The 25,715-nt window shown below is 32.8% G+C and overlaps 3 protein-coding genes across 5 annotated transcripts; 1 reads left to right on the top strand and 2 right to left on the bottom strand.

The window, feature by feature from the left end:
* Positions 1-897: 897 nt before the first annotated feature.
* LOC123921032 (plastidal glycolate/glycerate translocator 1, chloroplastic) lies at positions 898-8,791 on the bottom strand. Of its 2 annotated transcripts, none has more exons than XM_045973413.1 (8): positions 8,168-8,791; positions 4,396-4,711; positions 3,810-4,071; positions 3,379-3,494; positions 2,931-3,040; positions 2,090-2,267; positions 1,839-1,968; positions 898-1,256 (listed from the first exon to the last, which is right to left on the bottom strand). In XM_045973413.1, exons 1-8 carry the CDS (start codon positions 8,438-8,440, stop codon positions 1,106-1,108), a joined length of 1,536 nt encoding a protein of 511 aa, XP_045829369.1. In that variant the 5' UTR covers positions 8,441-8,791; the 3' UTR covers positions 898-1,105. The 2 variants fall into 2 exon arrangements, with proteins under 2 accessions (XP_045829369.1, XP_045829370.1); XM_045973414.1 differs by lacking the exon at positions 8,168-8,791 and adding an exon at positions 5,561-6,089.
* Positions 8,792-10,057: 1,266 nt separating this feature from the next.
* LOC123924401 (bZIP transcription factor 16-like) lies at positions 10,058-16,486 on the bottom strand. Of its 2 annotated transcripts, none has more exons than XM_045977278.1 (13): positions 16,091-16,486; positions 15,327-15,445; positions 15,178-15,237; positions 15,016-15,090; positions 14,083-14,175; positions 13,913-13,972; positions 13,625-13,794; positions 13,166-13,223; positions 11,515-11,557; positions 11,209-11,420; positions 10,973-11,050; positions 10,764-10,889; positions 10,058-10,544 (listed from the first exon to the last, which is right to left on the bottom strand). In XM_045977278.1, the coding sequence occupies exons 2-13, from the start codon at positions 15,396-15,398 to the stop codon at positions 10,455-10,457; spliced, it is 1,137 nt and encodes a 378-aa protein (XP_045833234.1). In that variant the 5' UTR covers positions 15,399-15,445; positions 16,091-16,486; the 3' UTR covers positions 10,058-10,454. The 2 variants fall into 2 exon arrangements, with proteins under 2 accessions (XP_045833234.1, XP_045833233.1); XM_045977277.1 differs by having other exon boundaries at positions 11,131-11,420; positions 16,091-16,433.
* Positions 16,487-19,480: 2,994 nt separating this feature from the next.
* Positions 19,481-25,032, top strand: LOC123924402. Its single transcript, XM_045977279.1, has 10 exons — positions 19,481-19,809; positions 20,112-20,181; positions 21,304-21,428; positions 21,656-21,764; positions 21,849-21,912; positions 21,998-22,053; positions 22,267-22,374; positions 23,168-23,314; positions 24,247-24,417; positions 24,492-25,032. Exons 1-10 carry the CDS (start codon positions 19,592-19,594, stop codon positions 24,726-24,728), a joined length of 1,305 nt encoding a protein of 434 aa, XP_045833235.1. The 5' UTR covers positions 19,481-19,591; the 3' UTR covers positions 24,729-25,032.
* Positions 25,033-25,715: the final 683 nt, after the last annotated feature.

Consider the following 25,715-nt stretch of genomic DNA (forward strand, 5'->3'; position numbering starts at 1 on the left):
TGCAATTGCAATTGTTATATGTTATTATCATCATAAACCAAAACAATAAAATAATGCAAAAGAAACAATCAATAATATTCAAAAGGTCTTATTAAATAAGGCATGCATGCAACAACATATAACATATTAATGAAATGAAAAAAGAAAGAGAGAGAGAGAGAGAATAAGGAAATGAATGAACCTGGAATATTAATTAATATAGAAATGAAGAATCTGGAAATTGAGAAAGAGAGAAAAGAAATGTTATGATGATAAAAATTGAATTAAGGAGGAGCAGTTGAAAAAATGAGGAAAGGAAAAGCTATAATAGTTTGGAAGGAATTGCTAAGGCGATGAAGAAGGAAGGACAAGTCATTACTCCCTCCAATTTTCTTCCTTCCAACTCATCATCCAATGCAATTAATTTGCAAACATTCTATTCTATTGCAATACAACGTTAACATATCCTTCAACCAAATATAATTAAATCATATTCAAACACGTGTTGGGACAAACCATGTCTCACCCTTTTCAACCACCCTTTTCTTTTCTGTTTTTCATCTAAATAAATAACACCTAAACCTCTTATTATTTCATCAATATTCTATTTTTTATCAAATTATTATATTCTGCTTTTATATATACTATGTATGTATATACTATATATAGTTTTTCTTACGACAATATGTACGTATAGTTATATGAGAAGTAAATTGAAATTGAAAATAGATAAATATATGAAAGAGTGAATAGACAAATTAATCCTCAAAGTTGTGAGCGTCGGTCAAAACTCAAAATAGTGAAGACTATAATGTAACACGTCAATCGAAATAATCTCTTTGTAAACTTTGTTACTAAAGAATATAATGTAACACATTAAAATAAACATGTGACATTTAACTTAGATTTCACAGCATATTGACATCACAAAATATATATGATGTATATAAATCATAAATGAATAGATTGTTGCATCCTATACAATTGACAAAATGGTGCTACTTACAAAAATTATGGTTCACAATATTACTCTATACATTTGTACATTTGCCATATAAACAATGGAAGTTATGGCATATATAAAAGAATGAAAATAGTAGCAGGTTCTGATATTAATAAGAGAATTTCAACCAACAATTGCAAGCAAGCTTTCTCTTACAATTGGAACTGAACATAGTAAAGATCCAAATATGCCATTCAAAGCATAAGCAATGGCACAAAATGGGAGAGCCTCAGGTTCTTTAGCAGACAATGCTGCTGTTCCGAGCCCATGAGCACTGTACAAAATTTATTCAAAAGAGTGAACAAGTAAACAGTCACATATACACGAAGAAGAAAATAGTTTGTATACATGTATGTTACGAGAATCAATACAAAACTTTTTATCAATACTATTTCTAGTTCTACCTAACAAAACTCTGCTCGTAGACTAAAGACATGTTTGGATTGACTTATTTGACCTTATCTGCTGACATAAGCACTTGGGAGACTGTTTGAAAAAACTTATGAAAATAGCTTATTACATGTTCATAAGCTGTTTTCAGCTTATCTCTATATGCTCTCTTCAGAATAGCTTATGAAAACAGCTTATAACTTGTATGAGAACAGTTTAACCTTATTTTATCGTTTGTTTATAGAAATAGCCTACACATAGGCACTTATCTGATAAACGATTATGCTATAAGCACTTAAGTGTTTTTAATCCAAATAGGACCTAAATTAAAACGGTGACATGGCAATCATAAGAGTCCACACCTATCCACAACACTAGAGTGCATAGTACAAATGCAATGTTGGTGCGGGATGCAAAAAAAAAGGATTTTTGACAAGGGAACGACATATTGGTTACCGAAAAATACCTAGAAGCAGTTGCTATTCCTCGAGCAATCGGATCACTGAATCTGAGTTTATCAAGAGTTGCTTGCACGAAATTTGCCCCAACCAGACCAGTTACTACAACCACTGCTGCAGTGAGAGATGGATTGGCACCTGTACACAAAGGGAAATTTTCAAAGATGCAACTAAAGTAAAATCAAATACAATTCAAATTTTAGGGTGTCCCTTTTAAAATTATTGGAATGAATGGTTGCATTGCAAGCATGATATTTACCATCAAACAAGGACACAATGCTGAGGGCCAACGCCACTGTTATACATCTGGGTAAAATGGAAACAGTTAAGGATGGTTCTAATTGAAGAAGACGTCCAACAAGGGCGGTTGAGTACAGCGAGAATATTGTTGAGATGATTACAGAGGTGAAAATCTCAGCCGCGTGCCTTTTCACAAGCTGAATATGGAAGACAAATCAATAGTTAATGATTAATCGTTTAGCCATTATTTAATTACGGTATGAGAAAGAAAATGTTGCAAAGCATGTTTTCTATCTGGCTAATGATTTGCAAAATGGATTGTGTACAAGGATATGCACACAATTCTATATTCTTCAAGTTTGAATTCATATATATGGTCTGTTTGGATTGACATTTTTGAGTTTAACTATTGAGGCTATTTGGGAGAGCTTATGAAAACATCTTATGACGCGTCCATAAGTTGTTTTCAGCTTATTTCCATAAGATCTACATGATAGTTAATAAAAACAGCTTATTGCTTATATGAAAACAGTTTGAATTTAATTTATCTTTTATTATTTGAATTTAATTTATCTTTTATTATAAAAATAGTTTATACGGCGCACTTATATGATAAGCAGCTAAGCACTTAATTAAGTTGTTTATTCAAAAAGGGCCATTCGACTTAAACCAAACTCTACATAGGCCAATGATTATACCATTCACCATCCAAAGGCCTTTGCTAACTTACCAAGAACAAAAAGTAAATAAAAAATATGTTGTAAAACCAATTGAGAGTAATGAGACAATGTTGTATTTATCTGCTTTAGTTTTTTTGCAACAGTATAAGATTTATATACTGACAAACCTAGATAGTTTACCTTTCTTTGCTTGAACATAGAGAAGGAAAAGGAGAGAATAACAGATCCCAAAAATCCCATTAAAATGTCACCAGCTCCAGGATCGGCGGATACTTTCGTAAGGTAATATCCTATGAATGTTAAGATTAAAGTTAACAGAAACTAAAGATATATCATGCTGAAAAGGCTTTAACTATTGAATTGCCAAGAAAGTAGTCTAGAGAGAAGAACCATGTTATGCACGACAAAGGAAAAGAAAAATGATTTGAAATTTATTCCATATATTTATCAGTAATGAGATTATTTCTCACAAGATTTATGGTGAAATGCTTTCTAAATGTGCAATCAGTATAGAAGTTTCAAACTTGTTCCGAACTTACGTTTCTTTTCCTTGTTAAGTTAGCAACCAAAGTTGGCACAACTTTCATAATATATAATATAGTAATTAAATAGTTATCTTCAAACATACCTAGAACAGGATCAAGCCCTAACTTGGAAAAATACCCGAAAGCAAATGCTGTCAGAACTGCTGATAGTGCACAGCAAATTATAGGATGGAAGACTTTCTTCACATTTGATGGCAACCTGAAAAGAATAAAAAAGCAGCAATAATGAATCAACTACAAGTAAAGATTTGAACTGTATACAATAACAATTAGTAATAAAATTCCAATAGCATAAGCACCTGATAAAATAAGGATTTAATTCATATACACTGTCAATGTAAAGATTTTCTATGCTGTTAATTAATCATAATTGTCAGATCATTAAAAACATTTAACTTCAATTATAATTACTTCTAAAGTCATACATATGATTGGTTGTGATTTGTTTGCAATGTAAAATTCTTCACACTGGCAATGTACTAATATTAAACTCGGTAAAAATGAATATATTTACCCAGAACCAACTATGTAGCCTAACACAGTGGATGCAAGCAAAAACGGAAGGGATGTTCTGGCACTTGTCCCTAGTAATGTTGGATAATATAGTGCACTAACAAATGATGTTAGGAGAATACCACTCCATGTCCACACTTCAACTGTAGAAAATGGAGAGGGCTTTCCCATAGGCTCCGCATCTACCAATTGTGTCTTGACGGCTTTTCTTACTGCTATAGCTGTGTAACCAGCAACACAAAGTGTAGCTAGCCATCCTCCAACTGAACAACATTATTAACATCAGCATTCAAATATCAAACTTGCACCGAAATACGCACATTATACAAGAGATGCATATTTTAAAAGAAAAACCCGAGAAGGGAAAACTTGCCATTGAAGTGTTTAAAATGTTATAATTGTTTTTTGAAACGCTGAGGTTATCAAATAATTTAATCATCTGAACCTATATAGCACCAGCACTTCATATAGTATGTGTATTCGGTGTCTACGTGTCAGTGTCGTGTCTGGTGTATATGTCAATGCATTGATCAGCATATCCAAATAATGAGTTGTTATAGAAATAGACAAGCAATACATGCACCAACCTACAATAAGGCAAATTTTGATGCCAGAAGCAGCAGGAATATCTTTAACAGAAAGGGGCAAGACGACCAATGAAGGAACATAGAACAAAGGGAGCCATCTCTGAATGAACAAAAAAGCCGGTTCAAAGAAGTTCACCAATGCTTTAGCTGCAGGTGGCACAGTAGAATCAAGAATTATCAAAACTGAGAATATACAAAACATCCCAAACAATGCACTAGGGAATTTGATAGCAGCAGCCACAAATGCTTTCTTCAAAAACTGATCCAGAGCAAGAAAAAGCCCCAGAGACACAATCAAATGTAACAACCCAAACACCTGAAATTTTAAAAACAAATTTAAACAACTCAAAATTACACATTATACATAGTGCATGTTAGATTATTTTTTGGGAGAAGTCAAAAGTGATTCTGAAGACTTAAAATTGATTATGGTATTTTTGGGGTTTGTTGATTAGAATTTATTTTGCCTCTATAATTGAATATAAGTTCTAATTCAAGGGAAGTATTAGTATCTTTTGCCTTCAAACGTGTTGTATACGCTCAAATTATTGTTTAACTCACTCTCACGTGAATATATCCTAACAACAACAACAACCAAGCCGTATCCCTCTAAGTGGAGTCGACTACGTAGATTAAACGACATCATAATGTTCCATCATATACCATATTTCTATTAATTTCTAGATCTTTCTTAATAGTTTCTCCTATAGTTTTTCTTGGTCTTCCTCTACCTCTAGTGATTCAACTCTCCTCTATCTGATCTACTCTCCTTAAGCCTAGTTTCCACCATCTTTTCTACTCTAATGTTGTCATTTCTTTTTATTTATTTATTTTTCTTTTTGGGTTACTAATTACCATAATATAGGTATGAAGTTTCTACCGCCGTTAGCGATGACTAATGACTAATCTCTGTTAGAGAACCTGTGGAGCACACCAGGTGGATTCTCCCCTCCCAACCAAATTATTTCCATATGCAACAATCAAAACCTGACCACATGCTTAACCCTTACCACTTGAACCAATTCATTGTTGGTCTAACGTTGTCATTTCTAACATAAATCATTTTTACTCGAACTCAATTTTAACTAATATAAAATTTTACAAAATTAAAATCAATTGTCACCACAGTAGAACCAAACACACACATAGAAACATAGAGACTCACATAATGCGTGAGTGAGGAAGTATTCCCAGAATCAGTTTCAGCTGACTTAATTAAAAGTTGTCTGCTTTTTGAATTTCCATGAGTACCCTTTTGCAAGAAACATGAATTGAACATTGTAGGAGTTGTTGGGTTACACAAGATGAATCGTTTTTTTATGATTGGGAGAGAAATAGAAGTTGATTTTGCAGAGAGGGTTGAATGAAAAAGTGAGCGTGGTTTTGGAGAGTGGTTGGTGATAAGTGAAGGGGGATTTGTGAGTAAATGGGCCGCCATGGAAGTGGCAGAAAGGGTATGTTTCTGCGGCTTCAAGTGAAGGCATTTATGTAAATTTGGTGGGACCTTAAAGATGATTTTGTATGGACAAAAAAACAAGTAAAGATGATTATGGGATGAGACCAAAACTTGCTTACATCCATAGACTTCTCTTAGAATGTTGTTTTCATTTCATACCATGAAATGGAAATTTTAATATTTTGGTGTTATGATAAGTTTTTTTTTTCTTTACAAGTGGTGTTGTGATAAGTTCTTGTTCTTATTATAGTCATTGTATCCAAATTGTATATGTATTCTCAAATGTCTCTTTCTAATTTTATAGGTTAAATTGACTAATTAAAAATATATTTGAGAATTAAGGTTAAATGACTAAAAGACATAAGAGTACAGTAGGATAGAACAACATAGGACATTATAAGATAGAACGGTATATGACAGTACAAGATAGAACAAGACTAAAGTATAAATGTTTAACGTAATGAATAAATTGTTTAGTGCACAAAAAGTTATTTTGGTGTTTTAGACAACTTTTGTAGAGGACAAAAAATTGTCTCATGATTCAGTGGGGATAAGAATATATCTTTTTGTCCAGTCTCTTGACCTTCGGTTTGTCCAATCCCAAGAACAACTTTAAAATCAAACACAATATAGCTGACGTTTTCATGTCCAATCCCTTATCTTTTTTTTAGCAGATCAAACACATCCTCAGAGAAGATACATTTGATGATTAAAATGGCTAACTAAAATGAAACTTGAATATGTGTTTGTAATTTTAATACATTGTAAAATGCAAGTACTGGACATAACAGTACGGGACGTAATGATAATAATAATGACAGTGTCTTATATATTTATGGGCCAAAATAGTCGTCTAGCCAAAAAAAATTTCTACCCATCCCTAAGTTTCTCTTTTCACGCAAAAACACGCAGAAAACTTCGATTTCTATTTACAGAAATTTTCTATATTTATTGCGTGAGAAAAGAAACTTGACGGGTGAAAAAGAAACTATCTAAATCGTGCCAAAAAGACTTTATCCCATAGATTATCATTATGAATTTGTGAAATGGATAAGCCTATAGGTTTGATAATTCTTAATTAATTAATATGTAATTATAATGATCACACAATTAAAGAAAAAACAATATTTATGATTAAAATACAAGTGTGGTTATCTCCATCAGCTTAACTCAGTTGGTGGGAACATCATATTATATATGCAGTGGTCAGAATTTGAATTTTGGACACCCCACTTATTCATCTTAAGAGTAGAATTTTTAGCTATTAGAATATAAAATGTAACTTGACAAAAACAAAATACCAAGTCTAGAGTTGTCATATAGATCATATTATACTTTTTTTTTTGTCTTGGATGAAGTGATAATTGTGAGATCATGGGTTCGAACCTAGATCAAGAACTAATAATTTCGACATTTTTACCCATTGAGCTAGGATTTATTAGGATTTATGAGACAGATCATATTATAGTTTAATCTCTATGTTAAGAACTCAAAACAAATCTTGTGTATTGCTAATTGATAGGGTCTCTTCTATTTCATTACCATATCCATAAAGATATTAAGTATTGACTTATAAATTTGGTTCATCAAAGACTATATGGACCCACTTTTTATACACACTTCATATTTTTTAGGATATGTATCTAAGTGTATCCACATAATATCAATATCCAATACTGATAAATCACCAATTTTATACGGTGTGTTTGGTTTTTGAGAAAGAGCGAGAAAATGAAGGAAAACACGAAAATTAATAAATAAATTTAGACTAAACCCTAATTCAAGTTCATATCGAAAGCATTTGAGTATATAACTTAATGACTCAATTCCTTTTAGGTACTTAAATTTATTTTTAGATTCAAGTTGTTCTTTGATGTTAAAAAGTGTCAATTTAGTCGGTCAATCGTAATGTGTTTTTATTTTGGTTAAATTTAGTGGCTAAAATTTCACTTTTTAAAATAAATAAATGGATGTGTCAGGATTCAAGCTCGTCTCTGCAGTACACAATCGCACTTAGATTACATGATTCAAGCCTCTTCTAGCTTAACCAAGATCTAGGATTCCATCCCCGAGTAGCTTGGGCATAGAGTTTACCAAAACTGATTGATCTCTACAATTGCGTGAAGAGAATACCCAATTTACCCCCGTAAAAAAAATAATTCACCGTAGCTTTCTATCTAAATCGTTAAACAAACCCATCCTAATTTGGTCTTTCATGTTTCAAGTGTAATGTGTTTTCTTTTGTAAAAAAAAAAAGTCTAATGTGTTTTATATCCAAAAGTGAATCCAAACATGCACATAGAATGAGAGACTCACATTTTGGGTCAATGAAGAAGTGCTTCCAGAATCAGTTTCAGCTGACTTAGTTGAAAGCTGTCTGCTTTTAGAATTTCCATGACTACCCTTCTGCAAGAAACTTGAATTCAACCTTATAGGAGTTGTTGGGTTACACAAAATGGAGCATTTTTTTATGCATGGGAGAAGAAGAGGGGTTGAGTTTGCAGAGAGGGTGGAATGAAAGAATGAAGGTGGTTTTAGTGAGTGGTTTGTGAAGAGTGAAAAGGGAGATATGAGTAAATGGGTCGCCATGGAAATAGCCAGAAGGGTAATTTTCTGAGGCTTCAAGAAAAGTCATTCTTAAAATCATACACTTTTTGTGGGACCTGAAAGACAATTTGTATGGACAAGAAGAAGAAGAAGATGGGATAATGAGATGAGACCAAAGTTTGCATCCATAGACATCTTTGATAATGTTTTTTTCATACTATGTGTCAAAAAAAAATTATCGGGGAATTTTTAAAATATACTTGAAAGGATAATTAATATATTTTTATACTATTTGCGTTTGATATTTCTGATTTCTTAGTAGAAAAGGTTGTTGATTTTCTGCAAAAAATTCAAAAGGTTATTTATAGTAATGCTTTGTCTCTTAAGTTTAATGCTTTGATTTTACCAATCAAAAAGGATATATATAATATTTATAGGTCAAACATTGCATGAGTATTGCATGAAAAGTGTCAATTTCACTATATTAGTTGAGATCTTATCTCATATGAACTTGTGTTAAGAGAGGCGTTATCTCATGCTTAGTAACATGTATTAGTGTTTTATGCCTTATTACTTTGTTGGACCTTTGGAGTATTTGAGTTTTTAGTCCATTCTGAAACATTTTATACTCTTGTTTTAGAGTGTTGTACGTAAGATGTAGTTAAATATTTGTTTTGAAGGATGTAATTTTTATGTTTTTTTGTGTTCTTTTATTTTCTATGACTGATTTTCCAAACCTACTAATAAATGCCTTCTAGTAGTCTTTATGTTTTCTCTCCCAACCCCCGTGTTTCTTTTATACCCGTGAATTTTTAATTTTTCCCTTGCAAAAAACATCGGTTTATAGAAACTGAAGTTTTTTTTTGCCCTGAAAACAAATTTCAGTTTATAAAAACCGAAATCTACTTTGAAATTGCACTAGAAAAAATTCGGTTTCTTCGAACCGAAGTTTTTTACAAGGGCAAAATTGGAATATTGGGGGTATAAAAGAATCACGGGGTCAGGAAAGAAAACATCTCATAAAGTAAGTGGTTGAAACTTCACATAAAATGCAAGTCATCATAAAATGCATCAAAAACGCTCATTTCTTCACATTCCAAACATTAAGTCTTTACAAATGCAAAATAAAGAGAAAGTGGTAGAAACTTCTAGAAAACTTAACCAAATATCATGATTTATTTAAATAAAGTACTATTAAATATTATGCATATTTTAGTGCTATTAGAGAGGGCCATGATGGAGTGACGTTGAGAGCTCTGGCGATGCGACGGACGCTAAGAGGTGTCATCAGGAGATCGCTGTTGAGTGGTATGCATGGTTGATAGCACGTTTGTCTCCTGTCATTTAATCAAGTTTTTGTTTTCCCTCAATAATGTTTTTTTGCAATTTCACCTTTGTAATTCGAAAACTCCTTATTTTTAGTCCCTTGTAATACTTGGTGGCATTTTACAAGGGAAAAAAATCAAAATTTGTCCAAATGGTAGGGTCAAATGTGCTATTAAGTTTTTTCTTTTTTACGGCAAATGTGCTATTAAGTTATTAACCCTTTATTTTGGTTAATTTTTTTATAAAAAAATAAATAAATAAAAAATGTTGAGGTAGATATTGAATAAAATGTCAAATCATTGAAATTACTGACATATTAAATAGACATTCGTCTTTAAGTTCGCAAGTCATTAGTATATTTTTCTCAGACGAATTGTTTGCCCAGAAAGCACGACAATCCATACAATGGACAATGCTCAGGTCCATTTAACCATATTTCTTAGTGCCAACACTAACATTTGAAGCAGCAGAGATAAGGCGTGAACCAGTGTGTTCACACCCTACCTGTAATCCAGGTTGGTTTTAGCTGTCAAAAGCATGATAAATTGCGAATGAGGTATCATATAGGACAAACCGATCCTAATCTTACATATGATCGATCGACCTTGATACAATTTTAACTAGAAGCTATAAAAAACAATAAGTGTTGCTATTTGGTTATGTTATCTTCCTGAAAAGCAAACATCAAGAAGGAAGCTAAATCCTAATGAACACCCTGCACAGCCTCTGTCTAACCATTCTGTTGAGTGACTTCACCCACATGCTGATCATTCTGGCCCGGCCCAAGATCCTCGCTCCTTGGTATCTCCCCGAGTCTCTCCTGTAGAACCAATATATCTTTGTATCAGATAGCAGGTTTAGTATTTACATATATCTTTCCAGATATTAAGAAGGAAATGTAATTTGAAAGTTAAAATGGCCACATAGTCCACTAGACCTCGTTTACCCTTATCTGAAGGGTTGAAATATTTTTAGGTATCACATGTTATGTGGAATAGACAAAATCGAGATACCAAAATGTTAAAGATTTCAAAATCACCTTGAGAACTGCATTCTCAGAAAGTGCCTTCTCGTACTCACTCTTGATCCGGCTCAGTTCAGCACGGAGAGAGGCATTTTCTTCATTCAAAACCTCAGCACGCTGAGCTAGTTCATCACATTCAGCCTGCGAACCACAAACAAAAACATTAATTTGATATATGTCAACTGACCATCCAGCCAGACGTAGGAATGGGAATACTCCATCACCTGTTTTCGCAACCTGGATCTACGTGCAGATTCCCTATTAGACTGTTTTCGCCTTTGTCTTTTAAGCTCCCTTTCATCCTAATAGTTAACCAGAAAATATGAGAGGTTTAGCAAATTAATACGGCAACAAGATAACATAACCTGTTGACAAAGTTAACCTGTAGCCAAAGTTGTGAATGAACACCATCTCGTGGCCCAGCATTAACCATCCCTCCAGCAACTGCAGTAGAAGGTACCTTTCCATGCATTGCAGGAATGGTGGATGAAGTTGGTGTTCCCCAATACTCCATTCCTATATTTAAGTTAGTAGCGGGAGCAGGAACAGTTGTGAGAGGACCAGCAACAGACATAGGCACGACAGACATAGTTTGGTTAACTGTAGGAGGTGTATTAAGTACCCCATTTTGAGGAGCATGTGCCGAATTGCCATTTTGAGAAGGTTCATGATCTGTAATACACCAAAACATTTCAGCTGTAACAAGCATAATTTATTCATATACTCAAATCAACACAAAATATTTACAAATGTAACAATATCAGACCTTCATAAGAGTCATGCCTCTCCCCAGATTTCAATTGAGAGTCCTGCAAAACCCGTTGAAATAAATACCATGCTTATGGACAGTGAAAAATCAGCAGGAAAAAAATAATTTTAGTCATCACCCAGAAGATATACATGCCCTTATGTAGAAAACTCCCTTATTTTATTAAGATACAATAGATATCATTTATGAAGATTAATCTAAACCTTCTTAAGATTCTACATAGTGTGGATCATGAACATATTGCACTATGTATGGGTGTAAGCCCCGACGATTGTAATAATAAAGACATACGAAAAAATGAACCTGCTATAGGCATTTAAAAGTATAATGTAAAGCGTTGGAACATATATCAATTCATGTATATTAAATTGGTCAGTCCAATAACCAATAGTACTGACAATCAATTTGAAAACCATAATTAGTATATTAAGTAAACCCAACAAACAATGTATAGCTTTGTTAGTCCCAAATGATCAATTGGCATATGCTTTCACCAAGTCTATGAAAGGTCCTTGTAATAAGTTATATATGTAACAAGCTCGGTCAATGTAAATAGATATAGCACTATGTAGTTATAGTAGTTGGGGTAATTGTAACTCTTTGTATTTGTTACTTCATGTCTATGTATTTTACACCCCGATTCCAAACTTCACATCTTTCCTTTCTCTTTCTCTCAACATAGACATTAGCATGTTAGTTTGCCAATACCAATTGAATGATATTACATGCCCTAGCAGTGTACAGAAATAACAGCTACAACAACTAAAATAAATCACTTGCCCTAGCAGTTTACAGATATAACTGCTACAACAACTAAAATAAATCACTTGATTTTTGTTTGAAAGGTCAATCAGGATTCATGTTGATAATGAGGAATGTAGCATTTTCTTGAAGATGTTCCATAGATTTGATTTACAACTGTGCTATTCCTGAACAGACTACAAAAAGATAAGCAGTAGGAGCTATGACCCTGCAATTTCTTTTCTAGTTCTAAACACATAAGACTTTTCAAAAAAGAATTTAATTTGTATTCACCGACAGTGTAAAACTATTTTACACGCATTTAATGGAATCACACCATGATGCCACTTTTTTAGGTTAATTCATAAAATATCTCTACAATTAACTACTTGGTTTGATTTGATTGGATGCATGTATAAAAAAAGTTTACACTGTCAGTGCATAGAAAGTAATCTCTTAAAACATGTTAAAAAATAACTTTAGGTGATAACATGTCAAAACGTTCAATGATTATTTTGTTTTACAACAAAATTGTATTATTTTAAGCCAGATAACCTTTACTTGCAATGTGACAATCGAAATGCTTTTATTTTCTATTCCCTTAAACAATTTTGCAGGATTTGTATGTATTTTCCCTAGAACATAATGGCAAGGTAAAACAGTTACTTTTCAGAATTATATTATGCCCAACTACTGCTGCTAATAGAATATGAAAATTACATTTTAGTAATCTAGGAGTAGTAAGACAGTCACTCCAATCTTTATCCTCACATTGCTAAAATGAGAAGATATTATCATAAATAAGCATGCAATTGCAAAAGAAAACAAGGATGAAAGGTTTTGTTGCTTCTTGTTTGAACAAATATTGACCATGCAGTAGCAAACTAACAAGTGGCACAGAACTTACATTATGGGAGTTTTCATTGCTTCCTTCACTAGTACCTTCACTTGCACTCTCACCACCACTGAAAATTCAAGTTTTCATATCAGAACATAAGTAGCCAGTATATAATTGCAAATGGCAACCAAAGCACTCAAGAGTCAAGAAGCTTAGATGAAGTGAGTAGACAAGCCAATGAAGCAGCAATATTGATAAATGAGAAAACAAAAAAATTGAAAAAAGTAACTAGTGCTGGAAGGTGTTAGAATTTAAACATATAATGCTAGCTCGTCTAAAGAAAGTCACCCAATTTCCTATAATATGACAGGAAAGCAAGTCCACAGACAACTACTTATATCAATTCATTATTACATATCTAAAACACAACATTTGACAGGAATTCAGGCAGGGATTAACGGATTACTTTCATTCAATTAGAAGAGGGAATTATTCAACAACTCGACTGATCAATAGAATGCATCTTACCTTTTGGAATGAATTCCATTGGCAGATGCCCCTGGTGTTTTACCAAGTTCATTATTTCTTCCTGTAACCATATTCATACTACCCATACTTCCTCTTGATCTTTTGATTGGTAATTTTTCCTTCACCTCGTGAGGCTTACCGTCTGCTTCACTGCTGCCTGGAGTATTCCCCTGCATGTCAATGCATAGGTTACTTTCGGTGTACTTGGATAAGGAAGGAGTCCAGCAGAGGAGAGAGAAAAAAGGCAAACGAGGAAGTGCAAAAAAGGTGAAGGCCAAAGAAACTCACTGAAGCATCCACCATACCATTTGGAGAAGGCATAGCATAAGGACTAAAAGGATAAGATCCCTAAATAAATACATAGAAATGTGCAAATATTTGTTAAGATTATACTGATCAATCAATTACAATACAAATTATACAATAACCTCAAGAAAGCATAGTCTACGAAAATATACCGGAGGCATGGATGGATGAGCATATATGCCACCATGATGGGGATACATTGTGACATAAGGATGTGGTGGGGTGCCATAGGGAGGCATCATATGCTGCACGTAAGCATTTCATTAATGAACCAATGGAAGCATGAAGGAGAATTCAAATTAGATATTTTTTAGAATTGGCGTTGCAAGCTATACACAAGTATAGGCTTGGAAAACAATCAAATAAATAAATGACATATAAAGTGTGTCCCATTCAATAATATATAGTGAAATCTTTAATTAATTTAATATATTTAGAGAATATCGTTGAAATTAATTCATCATTCTTTAGTTAATTTATTATTAGGCCTTCATGGATAAAATTTCAACTCAGCACAAACCAATGTTACTGTCAGACATAACAGTACAAATGTGCTGGGTGGGGTTAAAAAGCCCCATACCCTCAAGACAGTAAAGAAGACTAGGTTTTTTTACTCCCATCAGCCGCCAACCTCTTATCAGCAGCAGCACTATGACATCTTTCCCCTTCTTCTATAGAAATTACAAAAACGGTCACAAACGGATGGTGTATAGATGTTTGCTAAACAGATAGCTTATGGTTTCTGCATTTTTTAGGAACCGGGTCGAGCAAATCTACCCTATTTTGATCCCAGAAAATGGCAAGATTGCACAAATTATTTCGATTTCACGGTTTGGGATGAGATTTCAGTTTCACACGGTCCCACAGCAATTTTGCTCAGAATCTGCTCTTCATATGATAAGGTACTTTACAGTAGCTTAGTACAATACAGCGGAAAGGCAATCAAAGAAGTCTAAACAAGTTAATACAACGCAAGGAAGAAAACTAATAACATAGTCCCGAAGAATTAAAATGTCCACCAGAGTGCTTCAGAATTCTGAAACTGAGACTGACCAAAAATTATGTGTGTGACAACTGACAATTACCTGGACACCCCACATATATGGGTGGGCTTGGGGACTTGATGCCATGTATCCAGGTGGAGGTATAGGAGAATATGCCTGTAGAGTTAAAGAGTTGTGGATCAAAATCCAAGCTTGACAATAATAAAAACATCATATGATTACAAAAACGTTTTGGCCAAAAACCTGATAGTTAGCCCATTCAGGATTAACTGCCGGAGTGCCAGTTGTCGTTGAAGACTGCTCCTGGAAAAAACAACAAAATATTTTTGGCATCCCATATAAAATACTTAATCATCAATACACAAATAAAAACAGAGAGAAACCGCAAAGACCTGTGATGTAGCTGCTGGAGGCGTCTTAGGCTCCTTTTCTTTTAAGGTTTTATCGACGTCACTGTTACTCATGCTTTTAATAGATAGGTACCTTCCAAAAAATTATACACCAAACGATTCTGCATCAACAAAATAACTTACATCACAAGGCAGCTAAGGACAACATTTTCCATCGAAATTGACAAATAAAACTCCACCAATGAAAAGCTAACCCTTATACAAACACGAAAAAACACTTCAGAACCTTCGTCTATGTTGAACTAGTACTCCATTAAGTTCTAACATAACATGTGTATACACACTGCATGAGTTGGTTGTATTGACATTTAAAACAAACTACTGTATTCCTACCTCACCTCCAAAACCCATATAAAAAAATCACACAATATTCTATTATAATAAATATACAACATAAAATTAGTCAAAGAAAAAATATATAAAAATTAAAAAATACCAAAATCCCAATTCCTTTAATTGGGTTTTCTCTATTATTTCCTCGAAATCGGCAATTCGGCGTAGTGATTGTTGGCTCTCTTCATCTCTATACTAACTAACAAACTACTATATTAATTTAGTCCCTATCAAAATTTAATTGCCAACAAAAGCCCAATAATCAAACACTTGTAAAAATTCAAAATTTGAAAAGAAATAATGAACACATAGTAAAACTAACACATCTCAGAGATATTAGCAATGTGAATAATAATTGAAATTAAAATTATGGAGAAAATAAAGGTTAGCTAAAAAGTATGAGTAGAAATTACCGTTTGAGGAACCGTTAAAGCTGAAGCAAAAGAAGCATGGTGTTGTTGAAACCTGATCTAACGGGGGTGTCGAAAATCAAAAATTAAAAATAAGGAAAATAAAATTGAGAACAATTTTGTGTGTGAAACGAGGGATGAAAAAAAGGGGAAATTAATTTAGGGTTGAATTTCCGTGAGACGAAGAGAAAATTGGGAAAATTAGGGTTTGGGTTTGGTGAGTCACGGCGAGGAATGAATGAATGGGTTGCTCTGTACGCCGTCGCTGTCCACTTGGCACTGCCACTCAGATTTTCGATCGCACTTGATTGATTTATTTTGCAGAGTAGGTAAAAAAACCCTTTTTATTATTTTACAAAGTATCAAACCCTTTTAATTTGTAACAAAAAAAAAAAAAAACTTTTGATTTTTTTTTTTTTTAGCCCGGTACTTAGACTCATGCGGTAAAAATTTGGACATCAACAATATATTTTTTTAGTAGTTATCAACTGAACTGACTATTCTTATCAAACTCCCTTTTACTCATTTTGCTATTAAACTTTTTTTTTTTTCTTACTATAACTACTATAGTAAAAATGTTAGCATGTACCTTAAGTAAGTCTGATAATGAACCGAAATAATTCGAAAATAATTTTGTTTAATACTAGGTCACAGTGAATATCAACAAGCTATTAGGCTCTAAAATCTCAACGCTAGCTTGACTCAATAGATCAAGGGATGTCCTATGTACCTCACCACACTGGAGCATGCCTCTTACGCTAAGGATTGTTGGATCAACTGCAACTATCTCCTGTATTTTGTGTCGAATCAATAGGATGCGATTAGGATGATTATGTCGATCTATATTAATGTGACATTGTCTCAAACTTAGGGTACAATACATTCTATACTTGCATATTTTCACCTCTTTCGTATATTACCTTAAGCATTAGAGTGGTAACATTTGTTGCAAGTACCTTTGTTGTCATCAGAGACCAACTTCTATCGCACTTTTAACCTTCCTCCACCATGTTGGAACCTCATAATTATAGTCATTTGGTTCAGATCCACATCATAATAAGTTCGAGACTTAATTCAACAATTAACTCGTTGGACTAGCTAGATGAATCAAACTTGAGATCAAAACTAAGCTCGTACAATACACGAGTTGAACTTGATATGAGTCTGTTATGTTTCAAACAACCTCATATGCAATTTCAAATATTGCCCACTCAAACAATCCATTATATGCTCGACATCGGTCTTTCTCCAAAACAAAATTAGATTGGTTAATTTTTTTGTTTGGTTGGATTTGTTGGTTAAATCAGTTTTGACTGAATCGCATACACCCCTACTTGTACGTGTCATATAAAACTAAAAGCTATAAATATTGTCTATAATTCTTATGAATATTTTGAAGGTAAATTATAAAATTGTTTTATTATTGCTCAAAATTGGCTATTTATTTAACTCAACACTTAGAAATCTCACAGTTAAGAAACTCTTGACTATTCAATTTCCACATTAAAATGTAATAGAATTGTCAAGATCACTTATGACGTTAGTCTATTGTTAAGAATAATATGCCTAAATATCTTTTATTTGAATATATTTTAGATTTATATTTAAAATAAATATTATTATAATTTAAGATTTATATTTCTTTTTTTTTTCTTTTTTTTGGTACATAAGATTTATATTTCTATTTAAATTTTTTAGATTTTTTTCTTTCGGTGTTATATATAGAGTCATAGCTATAAATAATAATCAAAATATATAAGAATAAAAACAATAGAATTAAAATATTCTTTACGTATAAAAATATTTCTCAACTCTGTATAAAAATATATCTCGTCTAAATTCTTCAATAAAAAAAAGCCATATCACCTAATTCTTCTTCTTTTTCTTTTTTATAGGAAACCTTTTGCTAACCATGGTCAACATTGTGAGCTACAGTAGTTAGTATAGTTGTTAAATTTGTTAGCATGGGAAGTACTATAAAACTTTCCCACCATGATTTACTCTATCTATGTCTTTTTGTGTGAATAAATGAACGAGAAATTGATTGTAATGAAGAGAACATGAGAAACAAAATTGGACCAACACAAAAACGACCATGACAAGCGGTTGTTCCTCCCTCTCAGTTTTTTTTTTATTTTTTATTTTTTTTATTTTCATCATCTGGTTCCTAGGAAAGAGGCTCTAGTAGTCCCGAGTTTGGGGCGAGTTCTGATATCAAGTGGTTTCAGTCCCCTCTCAAATACAGTTACAGGAGATTGAATCGTGGTCCTCCATACCAAGTCCAGCACCAATTATCACCGAAACAACTAACATTTTATATATATGTGGATGGTAAAACGGGCAATGACTACTTACGGAGATGGTATATATTAAAATTTTGGTCACTTATTTTATTTATTTTATGTTAATTAAAAATAACTTTAAACTATTGGTCGACAATGTATTTGTTTTATAAGAATGATTTTTTCATTTAATATTATTTTAATATCAAGTATGCACCAAACACAGTATATAATAAAATAAGGATATCATTTTTTTTTTTCATTTTGGTTCCTTGAGTTCTGAATTTTGATCATTTTGGTCATTTAAATTATTTATGCAAGGGGCCGGGGTTCGAACCCCGGTCATCCCAATTATACACTTTAAAGGTGAAAATTTGTAGCCACTAAACTACTTGACAAAAAAAGAATAATTTTGTAAATAAACTCAAGGGACCAAAATTGCAATGTAACCTAATGTGTTTTTCTTCTTATTTTAACTATTTTCAACTAGGATTTTTTTTTTTTTGAGTTGGGCCTAACTCATATCTTTACAAAACCAGCTTGTATGGTGAGGATTGTCCCCACTTATAAACACATATTAAGGCAATCTCACATCCGATGTGGAACTTATCTTAGCACACCCCCTTGCGCCCAATACTATTGGGCTTAGTGCGCGAATATAAATGGTGGATGACTCGATCAGAAACCGATAGCAGACGGCCCACTGGATTTTGGAGAGACTTTGATACGATCTTAGAATATGGAGTTGGGTCCAACTCATCCTTACAAAACCGGCTTGTAAGTTGAGAATTGCCATTAAAAAACTAGGTTTATGATTGCCTATTGTAACTGCTTCACATAGTAGGCGATCTTGGTCGTTGAAAAATGATTAGACAGAGTTCAATTTCATCTAGGTTTCTTACGATTTTAATCTCAAATGTTATTTTCTAATAAGATGGTCTACAATATAATTCACAACATCAAATATGTTTCATTTCAAAGTAATCATTATATTTTTATAAACTATTTTTTTATAAATCATCTTTAAAAACTTATAATAATACATAAAAATGTATTTATTTGGATAAATTATTCCTTAATGTCAAAAATAACGGTAAATCCAAAACACTTAAAGAAACGTGACGCAATGAGCAACTAGTGGTTCCATTCCATTTATGTATTGTAGTAACAGTAACAGACAGAGTTGTATTGTAAGAGAAGAAAATTTGACAAGCAAGTATCAATGGCTACTTCGTTGTGTATACCTTCCTATTCCTATTCAAACTCTATCAATCTCAGAACACAGCACCTTAACTCATCCTCTGTTCATTTCACCCCTCCTTTTCGTTTCAACACCAAAATCTCTTGCAATTCTAATACTACTAACAACAACAACAACGATGCAACAAAACCACAACAACCTCAATCTCAATCCATTCAACTTTACTCCCAAATCGAAAAGTAAGTTTGTTTTTTCTTTCTTTTCTTTTCTTTTAACAAGAGGGAATTTTGTTTTATAATTATCATATTATTCTAAGTTTAATCTTAACAACTTCACTTAAGATTCATGGTTAGTTAGTATAGTATATATTATAAAAAATGTTTTTTTATTCAATAATTTTTAGATTTTTAAGAAAAGTAGAAGCTATTTTGAATTTGTTTATCATAATTGAAAGTTGAAAATTATTGAGAACTGATCAGATTAGGGTATTGGTTGATGAGGAGAAAAAGATGGTTGATGGGTTTGTTTTACTTGTTTGCAGATTAGTCACTACTTCTGCTAGACAATCACAAGATGCCTGGTGGGGTTCTACAGACTGGACTGAAGTAGAGGTAGGTATATACTAGCTGGTTTGAGTTCACTTATTTCAGCTTATTTACCGACATAAGCACTTGTAAGGTTGTTTTTGGAGAACTTATAAAAACAGCTTGTGACATGTCTATAATCTTGAGGATATTATTGTATGAAAATAACTTATAGCTTATACATAAGCACTTATATGATGAGTGCTTAATTAAGTAGCTTATGCAAAACACTTATTCAATAAGCATTTATCATATGAGAGTTTATGTCATAACCTATTTGGATATGGGTGTCTTAAACTATTGGCATTATCAACATTGTTTTCATTGTAAAAATAGGATTTGGAGTGAATGGGGGATGAAGAGGGGTATGGTATAACTATAACTTCCACACAAGTTTTTTCCGTGAGTTATCTTGAAGAACTATTATTAAAATAAGCCGAAACAACTTGATAATCATCAAATGTGAGATAATTCTCAAATGGGAATTTGGGAAAAGAAGAATATGTTGAATTGAATGCAAAGTTCATAATCATCAAATGTGGATAATTCTCTCTTTTGTTTCTGAATCATGACAGACATATATACAACACCTAAATTTACATAAACATGTGTTCTGTCGGTATTGCAGTTTCTTTAGTAGCCTAGGATTTTTATGCTGCTATGGATTTTTGATTGACACCTTTGGAGTCTCATGACATATATGGCTTTAAGTTCTTAGTTCCTCAGAAGTTTGCTCAAAGTGAAGCTTTATATTTTCTAGTACATTAAAAAGCTATTCTTAAAATTGTAATAGTAGCCTTATAATTGGGAGTTGGGCCTAACTCAACCCTACAAAACCAGCTTGTAAGGTGAGCATTGCCTCTTACTTATAAACCCTTGTCCAGGCCAACTCACATCCGATGTGGAACTTCTTAACAAGTAGCAACACACTCTTTTGGATACAGTCTTGAGCACATTCTTTATGATTGATCCATTTTTTTAAAAGTCAATATAATTACCTTGTAAATTGAACACTTTTTGAAAAATGTATCGACTTCTTTTATAATTAGACCAATCACAACAATTGTGTCTTAAAGGGTGTTATTTATGCACAAATTTTTTTTGACAAATATTCACAAAATTTGGTACATGCTCATTGTGTAATTTCAGGGATCATGGATTCTCAAACCCAAAAGCACCAAACCCAATTTTGTTGTACATTTTGTTGGAGGTATATTTGTAGGAGCAGCTCCTCAGCTTACCTACCGTTGGTTTCTTGAGCGTCTATCAGAAAGGTAAGTCGTTGACTCCCTGTTTTATTTTCCCAAAATCCCCTATATATTACATTCACATCACACTATCTGATTTTGAGGTAAGATTATTACATGTGAAGAATATTTGGATGTTCTAATTCTCTGCAATTTGTTCTATGAAATATCTCACACGTGGATCATTTGAGGCCCATATAGATCTATGATCTATAGATGGAAAAATAGCTAACTATAAAACCATTTCTTATTAGGGGTGTATTGGTCATTGCAACTCCATATGCAAGTGGGTTTGATCACTTCCTCATTGCAGATGAAGTGCAGTTCAAATTTGATCGGTGCTACCGCACATTACAAGAAACAGTAAGCCTCAACTCATTTTCCATGGTCTAGTTTCTTTGTGTTTCTAATTTTCATGGAAATCATTAAAGATACTCATTGTTTCAGGTCAAAGACCTTCCTATTTTTGGTGTTGGCCACTCTTTGGGATCGCTTGTGCACCTTCTGATTGGTATATTTAAAAGTCTTCTGCTAAACTTGATTGTAAAAAGTAACTTGATTTGTAGATTACTCAATTACATCTGCTATTTAACTAGGATCAAGATATGCAGTGCAAAGATCTGGAAATGTTCTCATGGCATTCAATAACAAGGTATTCATCCAGCAATCAACTTATATATAGGAAGAAGGATGAAATGTATACGACTGAAAATAAATCAGATCTGAATATGATAATTCAGAACTTATTCATGTTGTCATTCCTAACTCCTAACAATTTTTTACACAAATTTTCTTAGAATTTTCAATGTAATAATCCTCTTTGTAATCTAATCATGATTCATTAAATTCCCTTTCATTGTTGCAGGAAGCAAGTTCAGCTATCCCCTTGTTCTCTCCAGTTCTTGTTCCAATGGCTCAAAACTTTGGTCCACTTCTATCAGATATTTTTTCTTCACCAACTCTACGAGCAGGGGTCAGTATTGCTACATAATTATCTTGCCTGGGAATGGAGGAAGGCATCTATTAGTATTTTCTAGGAGAAATATCAACAACCTCTCTTGAGGTATGTGAAATAGAATTTGGCTCCTTTTCTGCATAATGTCATATTACAATAACCTTCCCTTTAGGTTGACTGAAAAAAATTAAGTATATCCAGACGGTCTTTTTTCACTCAAACTTGTTGATACCTCACTTTAGGTGTTACTTTTCATGTCAACGACTTGATACCTTTTTTAAGAAAATAAAATGTATTTGTTGCGTGAAACATCATTATATCTCTCACTTTGATTTTTCTTGCAAAACCCTTTGAAAGATAGAGTATGAAGTTCAATTGCCGAGTTGTACCATCAAATTGAAAGATGAAAATAACTCGGTTTTTATAAGGGAGGTTGTTGCTATATGATATTAAAGACTAAGGGAGTCAAGTGCTATGTCAAAAACATGAGTCTTTATCATTTAACCATGTCTCAGTAGAGCTGACTATAATTTCCTTAAGTGCAAATCAAGCAATACAAAATTTGCATTAAAGAAATTAACAATGTTACATGGCTGGGAAGGTTGTTTCAGTAAGATAGTCAATTATAGCGTTGGAAGCAATCTGGGTAGTGTAAAGCATTTTCCTTGTTCTTTCATATCTAGGAGAAAATTCGTCGTTGATTTAGATATTGTTTTCCAGCACCAACAACTACGAATGGTGCTTTGCAGTTTGCACAGTATTTATTTTATGTGTTTATATGACCAATACTAGATTCACGAAACACTTGCAGGCGGAGATGACTTTGAAACAATTAGAAAATGTTAGCCCAATTATGAAACAGGTTCTTCCTTTAGTTGACCAGCTCCTTCCCCTGTATATGGATTTGGCCAAGGGAAGAGAAGATTTCACTCCAAAGCCTGAGGAGACCCGTCGACTTGTATGTGACATCTCTGACTACTATTATTCCAGCAATTTTATCTTTGTAATATGTGAAGGGTTTGTTTTATCATTCATATTGCATAATCTGTCATCGTTTCATTTCAACTCTATATCAATGAGAATATTTATTTGTTTAGAATTAAGCAAGAGTTGGAGTACATTTTGTTTAGATTCCACTCCTAAATTGTAATTAACACAAATGTTATAACTAGTTTCTTTGACTGTATCAAATATTTAGGATGGTTCGACGACATCTTCAACTTAACATCATTTTAAGTCTAGGTTCTTCCATATTTTCCGTCAACCTCATACTTCATAATGAAAGGGGGTTGGGGTAGGAAGGAAGGATGTTGTATCATGTGAAGCGGAGATTGCATGAAGGATTGGCATTGGTGCTTGCATAAAATATTGCCAATCACATCCAACTTGATTTTAATACTGTTAAGCTAAAATCATTGCTCTGAAATTCGGGTAGAAAAGTTGAAATATTTCTGTGGGATGTGCTCTAAATTCTATGTGTTTCACCGTTTGCATCCGTGACTTAATTATTTGTGTTCTTCATATAAGGATATGCTTTTGATTTGATTTCCTTAGTTCCACTTACCACTCTCTGAACTGTTTAGTAACCTTTGTCACATGATATGTATGCTCTAGCTTTTGGGAGTGTTGGAAAGTATCTTATATTGAGTGAGCGTATTTTCTATTTTGGTGTTTTCTGTTTTGATACTTAGCCTATAACTATGATTTGACTTGTAATGTTTTTCTAATTTCTAAATTCATTATTTCATTTATTTTACTATACATATAATCAAAATCATGCAAAGGGTTTCCTGAATCAATTCAGTAATCCTTCTGTCAAGTTTCTATTTATTGAGTTATATTCTTTATTTTGCATATAACTTTCCCGTTTATTGTTTTTGAATTCTTCAGATAAAATCATACTATGGAGTATCCAGAAATCTTCTCATAAAATTCAACGATGATACAATAGATGACACCCCAACTCTAGCACAGGTGCTCAGCTCTGAAGCAGCCATTAGCTCTATACTAGACATGTCAATACGCAAGTTGCCAGGAGATCATGTTCTTCCGTTGCAGCAGGTACTTTTAGTAAATTTAACTTCAATTCTAATGGAGCTATTATCCGTAATTATTTTTTATTACACACTTTGCAGGCACTGCCAGATGTTCCACCAGCAATGGCTAATGCAGTTAATCGTGGAAGCGAGCTTTTGTCAAATCTTACTGTAGGAACACCATGGGAGTCAGTTGCCAAAGAAGTAGGGAACACACTAGGCATTGATTCAACAAACATCCTTCGTGGACAAGTATCGAAGGAGATGGATGTCCTTGTGGATGTGATCTCATCTTGGATAGCCTCCAATGTAGGGCCTAAACTTCTGAGGCCGTAAAGTCGGAATTCATATACATATGCAAGCAGAAAGAGATGCTTTATAAAAATATAGAAAAAAAGTCAAAGTTGGCATTAACTCTTCATCCTCTCTTGTAAGAATGTCATTCATTCAATGTTAATAATACATACAAAAGCAAATAGAACTCGGTCATTCACCTGTCACTGTAAAATATGATCTAAATTTTCACAGAAACAGTTGTGATATTGAAATTATTGGTTATGTAAGGTTGATTGATTTATATCAAAGGCACACTGAATGTTAGCTTTGAATTTATTACATCCAATCATTTTTCAGTGAGTCATTTTTAGTGAGAAGTGTAAGTTAGCAGGTTATAACTATAGATGTATTTGATAAATTTCTTATTATAATATGCCAACTCTAAATTTATGACTATAATGTGCGAAACTCTAAATATTTATCATTTAATTATATGTTGCTACAATATATATTTATAACTAGTTTAAAGGTCAGTGCATTCGCACGGGTCTATTGATTTTTATTCGATATTTGAGTTTGTCACTATTAATGTATAAAATTTATTATAAATTAAATATTTAATTTTTTTTTATATAATATTTTTTTTCGAATAAGCTAAATTAGCCCATCCAAATTGGCACAAGAGAGAATCGAACCTCAGACCTCAAGAGAATCACACTCCCAGGTCCCAAGCCAATACCAATGCACCAACCCAAGTGGGTTTTTTATTTTTTTTATTTTTAATATTGTTAAAATATAAGTGGAATTATTGTGTTAATTATTTGTTGTAAACTTATTTATTCAACTTTTTATGTTTTATTGACAAATAATGGTCCCGTGTATATTTTTAATAAAAAAATTAGAAATTTTATTAGAAATATTTAGGGCACTTTAGTAAGTTTGACACTAATTAACTTTATTATATTATTAATATTTATTCAACTTTTTATGTTTTAGTGACAAATAATGGTCCCTTGTATATTTTTAATCAAAAATTAGAAATTTTAT

Source organism: Trifolium pratense, linkage group LG4 (assembly GCF_020283565.1).
Source record: "Trifolium pratense cultivar HEN17-A07 linkage group LG4, ARS_RC_1.1, whole genome shotgun sequence".
Taxonomy (NCBI): domain Eukaryota; kingdom Viridiplantae; phylum Streptophyta; class Magnoliopsida; order Fabales; family Fabaceae; genus Trifolium; species Trifolium pratense.

Excerpts from the sequence above, each read along its gene's own strand:
- LOC123921032 (XM_045973413.1), bottom strand. The coding sequence starts at position 8,440 with ATGGCGACCCATTTACTCATATCTCCCTTTTCACTCTTCACAAACCAC. Across the intron at positions 4,072-4,395 it reads CAAAATTTGCCTTATTGTAG|TTGGAGGATGGCTAGCTACA; the intron begins GTTGGTGCATGT and ends AATGTTGTTCAG. Across the intron at positions 1,969-2,089 it reads CATTGTGTCCTTGTTTGATG|GTGCCAATCCATCTCTCACT; the intron begins GTAAATATCATG and ends CTTTGTGTACAG.
- LOC123924401 (XM_045977277.1), bottom strand. The coding sequence starts at position 15,398 with ATGAGTAACAGTGACGTCGATAAAACCTTAAAAGAAAAGGAGCCTAAG. Across the intron at positions 11,558-13,165 it reads GCAATGAAAACTCCCATAAT|GACTCTCAATTGAAATCTGG; the intron begins GTAAGTTCTGTG and ends CGGGTTTTGCAG. Across the intron at positions 10,890-10,972 it reads GATCCAGGTTGCGAAAACAG|GCTGAATGTGATGAACTAGC; the intron begins GTGATGGAGTAT and ends TGTGGTTCGCAG.
- LOC123924402 (XM_045977279.1), top strand. The coding sequence starts at position 19,592 with ATGGCTACTTCGTTGTGTATACCTTCCTATTCCTATTCAAACTCTATC. Across the intron at positions 21,765-21,848 it reads ACCGCACATTACAAGAAACA|GTCAAAGACCTTCCTATTTT; the intron begins GTAAGCCTCAAC and ends TCATTGTTTCAG. Across the intron at positions 23,315-24,246 it reads CTGAGGAGACCCGTCGACTT|ATAAAATCATACTATGGAGT; the intron begins GTATGTGACATC and ends TGAATTCTTCAG.